The 15,862-nt window shown below is 38.3% G+C and overlaps 1 protein-coding gene across 1 annotated transcript; it reads left to right on the top strand.

The window, feature by feature from the left end:
- Positions 1-368: 368 nt before the first annotated feature.
- LOC125121213 (ovalbumin-like) lies at positions 369-15,205 on the top strand. The gene is made up of 8 exons (XM_047769478.1): positions 369-508; positions 4,007-4,188; positions 6,962-7,012; positions 7,926-8,051; positions 9,354-9,471; positions 11,337-11,479; positions 13,553-13,708; positions 14,592-15,205. Exons 2-8 carry the CDS (start codon positions 4,021-4,023, stop codon positions 14,985-14,987), a joined length of 1,158 nt encoding a protein of 385 aa, XP_047625434.1. The 5' UTR covers positions 369-508; positions 4,007-4,020; the 3' UTR covers positions 14,988-15,205.
- Positions 15,206-15,862: the final 657 nt, after the last annotated feature.

The raw sequence follows: 15,862 nt of genomic DNA, 5'->3' as shown, positions 1-15,862 counted from the left end.
AAAAGGATTACTCCATTCCTGCCCACCTCTATGTCAGAAAGAATAGCATTTCATTTACTATGTCTCATTTTAGGAGTCAAGAAAAGAAACATGCTATCCATTCCCAAGACAAATGCCTCCTCTCTGGCTTTTAAACATCAGCACTTTTTGTCACAGGCAGACAGTGTGTGCAAGGTAGACATATGCATTACAGCTAATTTTTAAATACCACTCAATTTATTATATAAAATCTATGCCATTAAATGTGTCATTGTTTTTTTCCTACATCTCTTGGGTCACTGTGTTGACCCAGGAGAGCAGTATATTTTACAATGCATACGTCAGCTGGCTCACTCTCTACCCCTTTGTATAAATACTTTAGGTCACAATGCAAGGAAAAATGACTTGTGCAACCAAATTCTGAGAAACGGGAGGAGCACATTGCGGGTGCTGAGTGCTGTGTGTGTCTGTTCGTTGCAGACATAGCTCTGGGCTTACCAAGCAGAACTTTAACCAACCTGAAGACAAGGTAAAAATGCAAACACTAAATTGTATTTTCGTTGCCATGATCCTTGTAGTTAGTGATGACTCCCCACTTATAACTTTAGTTGTAATTAAAGGCAAAGGGCAATGAGAGGTGCTATGGTTTGTGGGACGTTGGTGAGAGGCAGACTTAAAACAAGGCAGTGCGGTTCTCTTTTCAGTTAATCACACCCACTGAGTGAGCCTTTTTTTTTCTTTTCTTTTTTTTTTTTTCCTTTTTCTTTTTAGGGCTGCTCCTGTGGCACATGGAAGTTCCCAGGCTAGAGGTCGAATTGGAGCTGCAGCCACTGGCCTACACCACAGCCATAGCAATGCAGGATCCAAGCCTCATCTGTGACCTATACCACAACTCACAGCAACACTGGATCTTAATCCACTGATTGAGGCCAGGGATTGAACCCGCAACCTCATGGATCCTAGTCGGGTGTGTTAACTGCTGAGCAACGAAGGAAACTCCCTAAGTGAGCTTTTTAATGTCACGGTTTGCAATATTGTAGAAAGCCATTTTCCTTTCTTTCTTTCCTTCTTTCTTTTGAAAATCATTTCTATCTCTAATCTTTATTCTTAGGTTAAGGTCAGGAATTTAATGATGACTGAACTGAAGCTGAATGAGAAATTTGTTTGTAAGTGTGGTATGTGCTACCAACATTTAGCTCCTCTTTTTTTTTCTAGGCTGTGTCTGTATCTGGTAAATTAGAGGGAAAGAGGCAGGACAGGAACCCTGGATGTTCATTCTGAATTGGATGTTTTCTAACTGTATGGACTTGAGCAAGTCATGTGACCCCACTAAGCTCACTTTAATTTCCCCATTTGTAGAATTAATTTGGGGACCCAACAGTTTCCTTCTCAAATCTATAATTCTTCTTTGAGTTCAATCTGTAATCCAAGAAGGGAAGAGGAAGTATTGAGTAACTTCTCTATTTAGAGGTTTTATATTCATTATTACATTTAACACTCAAAACAAACTTGTCAGGTATCTGCTACTCTCCCTATTTTATAAATGCAGTTTTGGAGAAATCCTCACATGTAGAGCAAAAGGCAGAGTTCATGTTAGAAATCACCCTTGCCTGATTTAAAAGCTCTTTGTCATAAGGACCCATGATTGACCATTTCAACTAATTGTCTCTTCAGCAAAGCAAATGATTTTTTTGATTGTAGGTTGACCATGTGAGTTATCAGGAAGCAGGATTCCCAAACAGTTGAGTGGGGGTCGGGGGGAAACAATGGGTCAAGTGTCTCACAAACTCTGAGAAACGGGTCCTAGTCTGAACATCTATTTCTATTTTTTGTGAATTTGAATCCTACCTGACCCCTATTTTTCTCACTCTCCACCTCCATTCCAAGTTATATGACAATGAGGCAACAGAAATACACTGGTATCTTAGAGGCTTTTACATCCATGTTTATGTGAAGAGAGCGGTGACTTTTTGAACAAGTGGTAACATTTCTGGTCCCTATAAAATGTCAGCCGTACAGCCCAAGCAATGTATTTAAACTTACTCTTCTCTGTGTAGGAATTCTTAAGGCTGTTTTATTGGAACCACACCCTTAGGCTGAGAAAAGTTGCTGATGGGCCTCTAGATATTGGCGAGACATTTTATAACTTAAATCCGTCAGAAGAAATAATTATGACTTTTCTATTTATATTTTCATCTAAGCCAAGCAACTACAAATTTTCCATTTCTTGTGCTCTCTGAGGAAACTTACCACAATGAGTCTCTTTCCCCTTTTAAAACATGCAGGATGAACAAGCATTTTTCCTAAGATGTTTTGACTTCCCTAAGACTGAGATACACTGTTTGTGTCAATGGCAGACAGGGGAGAATTTCACTCTAATTCCAATCTCTTAATCAAAGCTCTGTAAGATATCTGTGGCACAATATAAGATAACAGTCTTATACAGCCACCAAAAGTACAGACTTGCAGCCTCCTGCATCCCAAACCCTGACCAGGTGTGCTGAGCCACACCAGGAATAGGGTGAGGCAAGCAAGGCTCCTAAGCAAGCACAATTTAAGGAGGCATTTTTCTTGTGCTGTCTCTGTGCCTGTATGACTGAGCCCAAGTGCCTCCTTAAAGTGTGCTCAAAGGGTGGCTCATTCTCTTATGTTATTCTATTCTATTCTAATTATTTGTTGCTGAAGTATAGTTGGTTTACGTATTTATTGGTTTATTTTTACTGATGTATAAATAGTTGGTTTACACCATGGGTGGCTGGTTCTTAAGGAGGTCAGGGTCAGGGTCACATAAGCACAGGGTCAACACATTAGAGTGCTTCCTTAAATGTTGCCCCCTAGGGCCTTCCCAACCCCTAGCCCCAGACTAATCCCAAAAGGCCACACACTCTAAGGTGGTTCTCCAAAAATAGACCCCCAACAGTGAGGAGAACTGCATAGAAGAGAGAAGATTCGACATTCCATGGGGCCCTATTACCTAATTCTATCAAGCATCAGGTAGAAGCTGAAATGCTAAGCTTTCCCATTATCCTCGAACTTCATTCTTTCAGACAGTGCCTGAGCATGGGGGGCTTTAGTGAATGCAGGAAGGAAGGCAGGGATGAAAGACTGTCCTTCCTGGAACACCCCTCTTACTGGGGCTTTGAGTTGGCTCTGTGGACAGGCTCAGAGTCGCTGAGCCCTGGTGTGGTTGTGAACAGCCATGTAAAGGCACTCAGCCAAGTTGAGCTCTGCTCCTAGAACAGGGAGCTCTGTCTTTCTCAATAAATAGTTGAGGGTGGTTTCATAGAAGAAAGTGGGGTAATAATTCTGTAGTACTCCAACATGATTGGTTACATTCATATGTGTATATATATATATGTGTGTGTGTGTGTGTGTGTGTGTATGCACACACACACACATATACTTTCTATATATATATGATACTCTCCATTACATTTGTTGATGGTACCACCAACCCACTGAGGGGAGGTGTGCACTTTGAGATATTTTCTTAGTGGTGAAAACAGTAGATGGTATGTCTTTACTCTCTCACTCAGTCAGTCCCTTTTGTGTTCTTCTGAAAGACTCAGTGAGGTCATGTCCATTGGGATCAATGTTATAAGCTTGTCTTCTTGGTCATTACTCTAATGAAGTGGACTAACATAAGGTAACAATAACAACACTAGCAACAATATTCACTACCATAGTTGACCACCTATTTTATGCAGAGTCCCAGGCACTGTACAAACATTATGTGATTTACTCTTCATACTAGTTCTATAAGGAAGCTATTATTTAACCTCTTTTGCAGAGGAGAAAATAGAAACTCAGAAACTAGGAGAACTTAAGTAACTTGCCCAGGGAATGTGACAGACTTGGAAATGCATTGGGCTCAAAAATCTGTGTTCTTTTGGTTTCCATAAAGTCACTCTTTGATGATCTATCATTCACAAATTTGGAAATAATTCTTACTCCAACTTGAAATAGACTGAAATAGTGGTGTTGTGACCTACATTTCTGGTTGTTGACATTTGCTTTTGTTTTCCAGACCTGAGCAAAGGAATGGGCTCACTCGGTGCAGCAAATGCAGAGTTCTGCCTCGATGTGTTTAAAGAGATAAGCTATGACCACACGATTGAGAATATCTTCTTTTCTCCCTTGGGTCTCCTGTCTGCCCTGGCTGTGGTTCTTTTTGGGGCCAGAGGCGAGAGTGCATCCCAGATGGAAAAGGTATGTCACAAACACACTTTCAGTGATGTCTAGAAGACAGTCAAGTGATAATTCCAAACACTGGCTTGTTATGGAGATTTTATAGATGCCCAACTCTGTCAGCACAAGAGACTGTCCACCTTCACTTAAGGTTACCTATCAAGTTGATTCTTTCGCAAAGGGTGCAAAAGGTAAGACTTCCCACAGTTCTGTTCTAAGGGGCAAGCAATGTGTGGGCACAGCAGAGGCTGAACAGGGAGAGGCAGTCAATGAGGCCAACTTGGCCCCTGGGAAAGCTGGGATTTCCCACCTCCACCTCACCCCCACCCATTATGTATCCTTAGGTCCTCAGGGCCTTCCTGCTGTGGGTCACAGAAAGAATAGTTTGCAAGGATTTACAGTCTATGCAATTACATTTCCAAGGAGATCACTAGTACTTTAACAACCAATAATTTTGGGTGACTGGAAAAACTATTTCTTAGTAGGCATCTTTCAACATGCCTTAATCACCTCTCTGCTTATTATAGAGGGAATGATTAACTAGTGGAACAAAGCTTCTCCGCAGTCAGGATTTATATTGGAACTGAATTTGGAAAGCTGGAGTCAAAAGTCTGAATTTAATAATACATTTAAACTCAAGAAAAATTAAATGTAAACACTCTCAAGGTCAATTCTGTTCTATTTCCGTGCATTGGGAGGATAGGTCCCAAGTGTCTCACCCATAATAGGTGCACGATAAATATGTGTTTGTGGAGAGGGAGAACTGGTTGAGAAGGAGGATGCTGTGGGAATCTTTACGAGTCATCTTGGGATGAGTATGTGTAGAGTCACTCCCCCTTTTCCCCCTCCTTTCAAAGTGGGAGCCTGCTGGCTGTGGCTCCATCTACCCTTGTGCGTGCATCAGGTTTTGCAATCAGAGGGATGATATGGTCACTGTGCTGAGGGCACAAGTCAGGCAGATGGAAAGTCTGGAGTGGGAATAATTCTTTGTCTTTTCTGAGTTAGAAGCAGATATTTCAATTTTTCTTTACTGATTTCCCTATAAAATGGAGAAAAATTCCTCAAGTTTTCATCCTGTTAATTATTCTTTTACCACATTCAACGACTGAGAAAAATGCTCAGAATTCCAGGTTCAACCATCATACTTTCTTTTTTCTTTTTTATGTCTTTTTAGGGCTGCACATGTGGCATATGGAAGTTCCCAGGCTAGGAGTTGAGTTGGAGCTGCAGCTGCCAGCCTGTACCACAGCAACGCAAGAGCCGTATCAGGGACCTACACTGCAGCTTGTGGCAACACCAGATCCTTAACCCACTGAACGAGGCCACGGACTGAATCTACGTCCTCCTGGACACTAGTCAGATTCATTTCCTCTGAGCCACAATGGGAACTCTTATCATGCTTTCTTTTGATGATGATTGTGGTGGTGCTGATGATGACAATGATGGTGCTGCTGCTGATGGTGGTGAATAGGACAACCACTGAAGCAACATCAGGGGCACCATGCATGCAATGTCCCTGGATTATGGAACAATACTCCTGTGATACAGGAGACTATCAGGAGTCTCAGAACTGAAAGAAGTCATAAAATTCCCACTTTCTACTCTATGCAATAATCTACATTGGGACCCAGCAGAGGCTGTTCAGAGCCCTCTGATAAGGCAGAACTTAATAGTGTCAAGTAGCTTTTTAACAAATCAATTAGTAGCAATTTAACAAAACATTTTAGAAAGTTCTCCCTAGCCTGGAGCTAAAAGCTGCCTCTCCATAACTATTGCTCCTTTATCATTTTCCTGTTTCTGGCAGACACACACAAATTATGTCCTCTTCTATTTTAAGAAAGTTATAATATCTGTCCCAAATCCACTGCCTCTTATCCCATTTTTACTCTAGGGAGTCACACAAAACATGTGAAATGTACTCACCCTTTAAATATTTGAAGAGAGTTGCAGTATTTTATACTTTACTCAAATCAATAGGACTATAGCAAACATTAACTCTTAGAGAAGAAAATGCTACAAGCTACTGAAATCTCAAAAGGATACTGTGTCAAATCAGATAATGTTTATGAAAATTATTTTAAAATAGTTACCTATTATATGAATTCAATCATTGTCCTTGTCTGTTCAGGAGTAACCAGTGCTATTAATTGTTGTAAATAAATTAAGATTCATTCCTTTATTTATACAACCAGTCATTCTTCATTCAAATGTTTATTAGGTTCCTACTATGTTTCATAACTGGAAAGGTAGGGATGAGCAAATTAAGTGACAGTACAAATAAACAAGCCTGAGTTGATTTTATAACTCTTTTCAACCTTCAGCTTGCATTTTATCACAAAGATTATAAAGATAAATAGAGTAAGTGCCTACACCTCATCCCTAACACTTAGACTTCTACCTAAGGGCTCATGAAAGATTTTGTTTTTCAAATTCATCTATCCTCTTTGATATAACATCTTTTTAAAAAGATGATGGGCAGGGGAAATTGGAGTTCCCTTTTGGCTCAGGAGGTTAAGGATCTGGCATTGTCACTGCCGAAGCTCAGGTTGCTGCTATAGTGCTGGTTTGATCCTTGGCCTGGGAACTTCCACATGTCAAGGGCTCAGCCAAAAAAGAAAAAAAAATGAGCAAAACTAGTAAACAGATAAGAGAAAAGTGGGAGTGAATCATAGAAAGTTCATAAAAATGGAAACTTAGCATTTGTAGCAAGGAAGTGATTTGCTCCATTACTACCTGGTCTTTTGGAGTAGTATTTGCATAGCCTTTGAAAATGGTTCTTCATTTCTCATTGTAGGTGCTGCACTTGAATGAATTAACAAGAACCTCAAATTCTTCAAACACAAGGGTAGATATAATTCCTACTTTCCTTTTCGCTTCTCTTAAGGCAGTTTCTCTTTAGTCCTTGAGGACTAAAGGCTTAAGGCAATAAAACAGGGTTTTTATAATCCAGACATGTTTGAGCCTAGAATGTAGAGACAGACAGTCGAACTCCTAGTTATGTTTTTTAAAATAATCATGTTGAGATTTTGAAATAAGACATGACAAAATGGGATCTGTCAAACATTTGAGGTAGAGAAAATTAGCCTTTAAGAAAGAGTAGAAGGGAGATTATTTTCCAAGAGTTCTCATGATGGAACTCCCGAATCTACCCAGAAAGTAGAAGTGCTTCAAACAGTGCCTAGACTGGCGTGAGTACTCAACAGATATAAATATATCATTCTTTGAAAACTCGCTAAAGACAGCTTATCTTTGAGTTTTAGTGTTGTGTTTTCCCATATTGCTAATTTCTAGGGAAAATTTGTAATGTATGCCTTCTGTAGCTTTTTAGATGTGACTTTCTCACTATTATCTATGGTGGGGACCAAACTTTATTGCCCAGAATCCTTATTTATTACAAAATATAGTGACACATTTTTCCTGATACAAACTCTATTAAAATGAATATGTCACTATTGACAGGTATGCTCTGGGCCATCTTGTGGAGGAGACAGGGCAAGTTTTGACCAAGGTGTGGACCTTACTGAGGTGCCTCTCACACCTGTGAGTGATCTTGATACATGGTTGTCAGACCACTCAGTTTGGTGAAAGGCAAAGATTTCGATATGTTCTAATAGCAGAAGTAGTCTTTAATGCTATTTTTTTTTTCTGAAATAATATGTCCTAATGAAAAACCAAGAGCTTTTTTTTAACCTCAGTTGATACTTAAGTATGTGACAGCATGGCCCTTGTTTTCAAGTATTTTCTAACTCCACCTTTAGTGTGAAGAAGATATAGGGGTCCATTCACACATTCCAGCACTCCTCTCTGAAATCACCAAGACCAGCCACAGTCAAATCCACATGGCAAGTGGAATGTATGCAGAAGAAACCCGTCCATTCCTTCCAGTGAGTTAAAATTTCTTATTTAACATAAGTAAGATAAAAGTCTTTACTTTCTGCTTTCATTTAATTTACTCTAGCATTGCAGGCTCTATCAAAATGGTAGGAAATTAGAAAAGATATTATATATCTTTAATCTACACTGGGACCCAGTGTGTGTGTGTGTGTGTGTGTGTGTGTGTGTGTGTGTGTACATACATATATTTTTGGATAGATAGATGCTATATATGGAATATAAATTAATTTTATATATGCATTTTATTTCATATAGAAAAATATAAAAGCAGAGTTCCCACCATGGTGGAGTGGGTTAAGAATCCTACTGCAGGAGTTCCCGTCGTGGCGCAGTGGTTAACGAATCCGACTAGGAACCATGAGCTTGCGGGTTCGGTCCCTGACCTTGCTCAGTGGGTTAACGATCCGGCGTTGCCGTGAGCTGTGGTGTAGGTTGCAGACGCGGCTTGGATCCCGCGTTGCTGTGGCTCTGGCGTAGGCCGGTGGCTACAGCTCTGATTCAACCCCTAGCCTGGGAACCTCCATATGCCGCGGGAGCGGCCCAAGAAATAGCAACAACAACAACAACGACAAAAGACAAAAAAAAAAAAAAAGAATCCTACTGCAGTGACTTGGGTAGCTGGGGAAGTGTGGGTTTGATCTCCTACCTGACTCAGTGGGTTAAAGCATCATTGCTATGGCTGAGGTGTAGGTGGCAGCTGTGGCTCGGATTTAATCCCTGGACTGGGAACTTTCATATGCCACATGTGTGGCCATAAAAAAAAAAAAAAAAAAAAACAGAAAAAAAGAAAACTATAAAAGGGTTTAGGATTTTAATTTTCAAATGCCAGTTTGTAGCATGTTCAATTACATTTCAGAGGGTGGCCCAGCAGAAGCATAAAGAACATAAATTTAAGATAGTTTATGATTAAAAGCCACACTGACAAAGTTTTTACATCAATAATAAAAAGGAATTAATATTTTGGACCCCAAGTTGAGGACTCTAATTATGCTAAGGTGCAGTATCCTAATTATACAGTTATGGGTATAAGGTACAACCTCAGAGGCTGAAAAGAAAGAGAAATGTCCCTTTCATAACATCTTGAAATAACATCTTGCAGTAATTTGTTCATTTTACTTAATTTTATCTTTGAAAACATGACAAATGTATATATCTTTACTAATTAGGCCTAGGTCTGCATAATGGTATTTTACACAGATCTGCCTCTATGTATAATTCCTACCATATATGGTTTAAATGTATTAAAGTCACAATTTATTTGCTATGTCTCTTTTTCTATGCTCATTTTATAGAAATACTTAGACTGTATTGAACAACTATATAAACTAAAACCTGAAAATGTGGATTTCAAAAATAATTTAGAAGAAGCCAGAACACAGATTAATGCATGGATTGAAAATAAAACAAAAGGTAAGAGGTGAAAGTCGTCTTTTTCTCCATTGTCTCCTTTTTCTTTTAGCCATATTTACATTCAGTGAAAGGCTCAGATCTTAAAACGTGAACCCAGATAGTTTTGACAAATGAATATCAGGGCACAGAGGCTTTCTGTTACCCTGAGAGGTTCCTCCACACCTGTTCTTAAGCAACCACTGATTTGATTCTATCATCAGAGGTCAGTTTTACCGATCTTAAAATCCCAAACAGATGGAACATTATGGTGTATACTATTTTGTGCCCTATTTTTTTTTCCACTCAGTATCTTATTTTGGGGATGGTTCATGTATTTGGATATATCAGTGGTCATTCATTTTTATGGCTGAGAAATATTCCACCGTATGAACATACCAGTTTGTTTATCCATTCTCTTCTTGATGGACATCTAGTTTTGAGCTATTATGAATAAGGTTGCTATGAACATTTTTGTTAAAGGTTTTTTTGCATACACATCTCAATTTCTCTTGGATAAATACTTAGTGTTAATGCTAGGTCTAAGGCTAGATAGATGTTTAGCTTTTTAAGAAACTGCCACATAGATTTCCAAAGTGGCTGAACCATTTTACATTCTTACTAACATTGTATGAAAATTCCAATAACTCCAAATCCTCTCAAAGTTTTGATGTTGTAAAATGTTTCATGTAACTTTTTTAGTAGGTCTGTAGTAGTATTTCATTGTGGTCTTAATTTGCATTTCTCTGGTGACTAAAAACATTGAGCATCTCTTTATATGTCTCTTGGCCTTTAATATATCTTTCTTTATGAAGTCTCTGTTCAAGTTATTTCCCCATTTTTTGGCCCCACCTGTGGCATATGGAAGTTCCCTGGCTGGGATCAAACCGAGTCACAGCAGTGACAATGACGGATCCTTAATTGCTAGGCCATTTTTTAACTGTTTTTTTTTACTTTTTTTTATTGAGTTCCAGATGCAAATATTTTATTAGATACCCATGTTACTAATATTTTCTCCCAGTCTGTGTCTTGTGTATTTATTTTCTTAACTGTATTTTGTATGAGCAGAAGTTTCTAGTTTTAATGAAATCCTATTTATCAGAGGTTTGTGCTTTCTGTATATCCTCTAAGAAAGTTTTGCTTACTCACATTACAAAGATATTCTATTCTGTTTTTCTTCAGTAGATTTGTTGCTATAGTGTATATATTTAGGTTTACAACCCACTTCAAAGTGACTTTTATGTAGGATATGAAATAAGGGGGAAGGTTCTTTCTTTTTTTCATATGGATAACTGGTTGTTCTAGTATCAGGTATTGAAGAGCTAAAGATTTTTTTCACTTCGTAAAGTGAAAGCTCATTACATCATCTTATCAATTTTGTTCTTGAGAAGTAAAGAGGCACAAAAGGTAGAAAGTCTTTCTTCTGCAACTTTCTGAGTTATCTTTTCTGCTTAATTGCAGTAGAAAATCATTGCCAAATAACAGTGGTGATCTGCAAACCCACTGAATCAGATACTCATTGTTTTCAGCATAGGATGGTACCATGAGGAATGTCAAAGTCAATGTGTTGGTATCTGCAAACCAACTCTCAAGCGGGTAACTTAATGTTATATAAATTAATCAGGCTGGTTAACTTTCCCCACCATGAAGTAGGCAGATAGGTTATATATTTACTTTGTTTTCCTCTGCATCACACATTTTTTATTTATTAAAGAATTATGAATACTTTAAACATTTGCTCAGAAGTCTTTTTGGCTTATCTGAAGATACCTAGAGGCCATTACTTATATAAATTCAAAGATGGGTCAAAATCAAAAGCAAAATCAATGAAACCAATTCACATTCCATGACCAGTCAGGTATGACCTTACTATGCATCTCTTCCCAAAGGTGAAATCAAGGACCTCTTGTTACCCAACAGCCTCACATCCTCTGATCAGTTGGTGCTGGTGAATGCCATCTCCTTCAAAGGGACCTGGAAGTATGCATTTCACAAAGACCAAACCACAGCAATGCCTTTCAGGTTGGATGAGGTAATATCATGACTTAATTTCCTTTTTTTTTCTTAAAGTAAATCCTCAAAAATTTTGCTTTAAAATATGTTAAATTATTCATAGCCTTAGGTAGGTAAATTCATTTCCAAGTGACTATTTTAGTTACATGCTTGAAAAAGTCCAGATTTAGGTTTACAAGACATTTTTGTTGTTGTTATTCAACATTTCTTTTAAATTCTTCATCGTCTTTTTAACCTATTTTGTTATGTTTAGCACTACAGTTATAAAATTGAAAAACTGGTGCAACACAGAGATCTAAAGCAGGTTAGGGCTTTGGGCTAAACTTAAGCCATCATTGAGCAATTTATTTATTGAAAACTGGAAATTAAGTCAGGTGGTAGGGAATAACTCTGGCAGATGCTTCTGCAAGGAACATGCAAGTCATTTGTAGAAGCGGGGGGCAAAGCAAAGCTGGTGAGCAAGATTTATAATCAAAATAAAATTTTCCAAGTATGCTGTCCTTCAACTATTCTCAACCCTTGCACCTTCTTTTCTTAGTGTCCCCAAAGTGTCCTACATACCAGGCCGCAAACAAAATAATACATGTTATTGAAAAAGAAAGAATGGATCTGTATATTACAACCAAGTCCCTAAACCATCAACTGTATTTGCTCTATCAAATGTATTATCAAAAAAATGCTTGCAATCATTGGTCAATTTAAAATTTATAATAGTCAACTGTAAAAATACAGAGGGTTTATTTTTTGTGAATAAGTATATACAGAATACTTACTACATGAATACTTTTTCATGGACAAGAAATAGTGAATGTCTTTAAGGGGAAAAATAATTCTCTAGCCCAACGCAATAGTCACATCTGGAATTATCTGGTATTATCTTTCCAAAGAATACTGCCATCAGACATTGAGCTCATAAAACATAGAGTGAAATAATGTATTTTGTTGTTGTTGTTGTCTTTTTGCCCTTTCTAGGACCGCTTCCCATGGCATATGGAGGTTCCCAGGCTAGGGGTCTAATCGAAGCTGTGGCCCCAGCCTACACCAGAGCCACAGCAACGCCAGATCCGAGCTGCATCTACGACCTACACCACAGCTCATGGCAACGCCGGATCCTTAATCCACTGAGCAAGGCCGGCATTCAAACCTGCAACCTCATGGTTCCTAGTTGGATTCATTAACCACTGTGCCATGACAGGAACTCCGAAATAATGTATTTGTTACAGCAGTGGTTTTGTAAAAATGCAAATTCTAAGACCACATTTCTGGAGATTCTGATTTACAAGAAATACTTGAATATTTATATTTTTAAGTAACCTCTGTAGATTCTTATAACAATCAGCAAAGTTGGGAGACAACAGTTTAAGGAAAATAGATTCATAGAGAGATACTTTAAAGGGGTATATGTACCCCAAAGCAAGTAGACTTTCTAGAGGAAACAGTTAATAATTAAGAATCTTTATTTTCACAATAAAATCTAATCCATTTTGTTTACTTACACAATTCATAAATGCATCTTTATCCAGTTTGAACTACCTTTTCAAAGAGAAAAACATAAAATATGGTTATGGGCATAAATACATTTCCTTAAAATATCCTTATTATGTGGAATTCACCTAGCACTTTGTTTCATTCTTAGCTATTTTACAGCTATTTTGTAATCTGCAACACAATGCTGCAGATTAGTCCAAATTTGTCATATTTTACTTGAGCTGGAGAGATTTTAAATTATGTTCTTCAAAGGATTTATTTGACTTTTAAGAAATGGTTTTTCTGATAAGATCTTATGATGCATATTCCTCAGCTCTTTGAAGTGAATTAACTGCTTCTGGGCATCAAAAATGTACAGTCCAATAAAAATAATATGTTGAAAGAGGTAAACACTTTGAATTAAAGCTACTTATTTTAGGCCACCTTTGCCCCTTTAAGCCATTACAGTAATGATCAGTAATTGATATTTCTGTGGAAAGATAGCTAGATTTTGTTTTGGTCACTCATTGTGGGCAACTTTGGGGGATGAAATATAAATTCCCCAGGTATTAAGGGGGAACAGAAAGGAATTGGTTTTGTTGTCTCACTGTTTTTACTTTTGTAGTCCCAGAGCAAACTTGTTCAGATGATGCGGCTGCAGGGTCACTTTCAACTGGGCTCTGTGAAGGAGCCTCGGGTGAAGGTCCTTGAGATGCCTGACACAGAAGATCAACTGAGTATGGTCATTGTCCTACCTGGAGAGGACATTGGCCTGGGACAGGTAAACCCCTGAGCCTTTGTGGCCACAGCCAAAAGGAAAAACTCTGTGCTTGAGAATTACATATGCAGGAAGCTTGGGGATTTAAAATAACTGCTTCCACTACTATTTAATGCAGGGCTAGGTTCACTTTAAAAAAAAAAAAAACAGAACCCACAAATAAAGCACCCATGTGCCAGGATATGTTGTTTCTACTTGTTTTAATTTTAGGCTTTCAAAGCTTCCCCTTGCAGTTTTTACAGGTTGCTATTGTTATTTAACATGTACTTTTAATATATTATACATTGACACCTCTTTTGGACCTGCCGCCAATCAACTACATCTCCTTTCTGCCAACACCCAAAACCAGACATGCAAAGGCAATGCTCAGCCTTTTCCTTCTGCTTGTTTCTCTGGTGCTTTCCTCCAAGTCCCATGTGGATGTTCTGTTCCACACTGTGACTGTGTGTTCTTCCTCTCAGCATTCGTAGGCGTCTAACTCCTCAGTAGCTTTCTTTAAATCTCTATCTTTCCTCCTTTTCTTCTTCTTTTTATTCTTCTCCCAGTTCTGTGTCATCTCAGCTTTTTCTCTGTAGATAAAGACTTCTCACCCTTCCCTTCCTCCTTTCCTCATCCTCACCAGCTGTGAAGTAAGCCACTGTGGATGGTGAATGAGAATGAGTTGAAGGTGGTGTGTGATGAATTGACACTGCATACAAAGTAGTTTTTTTTTTTTTTTTTCTTGCTTGAGATTGCATCATCTGGTGTTTAGTCTACTTATGGCCCAATAGATTCCATCCACAACATAGTCCAAATGTGCCATGGACAATGTCAAGTCCTTAACCTGCTGAGCCACAATGGGAACTCCAAAATGTTCATATTTTGCTTCTTGCTTTCTTTCCCATAGGTTACCAGAGAAATCACTTATGAGAAACTAAAGAACTGGATAGACCCAACCAACATGAAAGACACAGCTGTGGTGCTGCACCTGCCCCAGCTCAGACTCGATGGGTACCATGATGACTTGACTTCCATTCTGGCAGCCTTGGGAATGACAGAAGTCTTTGATCCCTCAAGGGCTAACTTGTCTGGCATAACTGCAGGAGGAGGCCTCAAGGTCTCCAAGATAATCCATAAGGCCACCCTAGAGGTTATTGAGAGTGGCTCAGAGTTCACACTTACCAACCAAACAAACCAAGTGGAAAATCATGAAATCTTCAAGGTGGACCATCCTTTTCTCTTCTTTATCCTACACAAGGAAACTAAGATCATTCTCTTCTGTGGAAGAGTCTTCAACCCTTAAGGAAGGGACTGAATTTACCCTCAACTTTCTGATTCTTCAAATTAGCTAGATTTTATGTGCTTATAGAAAATACTCAATATAGGTAAAACTAAAAGAGATACACCCTACTTCCTAGAAATGTTTTTCTTTCAACTACCTCAGGTAGAATATCATTCCATCCCTTCTTGGTTTGCTTTACTTTGGTGAAATAAATTATACCATGCTATTAGCTGCACGTACTAAAAAAAATATGACCGATACCATTTATTTTTTTCTTCTTTTAAAAAATTAACAGCTTTTTTGAGATATAATTCAGATACTATAAAGTTCACCACTTATTTCTATTTAATTATTTTAATTGAAGTTAGCTGATATACAATATTATTTTAGTTTTAGGGGTACAGTATAGAAATTCAATATTTTTCTATATTATACAGCATATTATAAGATATGTTATATATATGTTATCATAAGATATTGGCTATATTCTCTGTTCTATATGTTATATCCTTGTATCTTAATTTGTACCTAGTAGTTTTTACTTCTTCTTTTTTTTTTTTTTGGTCTTTTTGTCTTTTCTAGGGCCGCACCAGCAGCATATGGAGGTTCCCAGGCTAGGGAACCCCTGGCCTACACCACAGGCACAGCAACTTGGGATCCGAGCCACATCTGTGACCTACACCACAGCTCACTGCAACGCTGGATCCTTAACCCACTGAGCAAGGCCAGGGATCAAATCTGAAACCTCCTGGTTCCTAGTCGGATTCATTAACCACTGAGCCATGATGGAAACTCCAGTAGTTTGTACTTCTTAATCACCTTACCTCACCTTGTTCCTCCGTCTCCTCCCTTCTCTACTGGTAACCACTAATTTGTTCTTTGTATCTGTGAGTCTG

This window comes from Phacochoerus africanus, chromosome 2 (genome assembly GCF_016906955.1).
Source record: "Phacochoerus africanus isolate WHEZ1 chromosome 2, ROS_Pafr_v1, whole genome shotgun sequence".
Classification (NCBI taxonomy): domain Eukaryota; kingdom Metazoa; phylum Chordata; class Mammalia; order Artiodactyla; family Suidae; genus Phacochoerus; species Phacochoerus africanus.
Note: the sequence above shows the minus strand (reverse complement) of the source record. Positions and strands in the feature narration are given on the sequence as shown.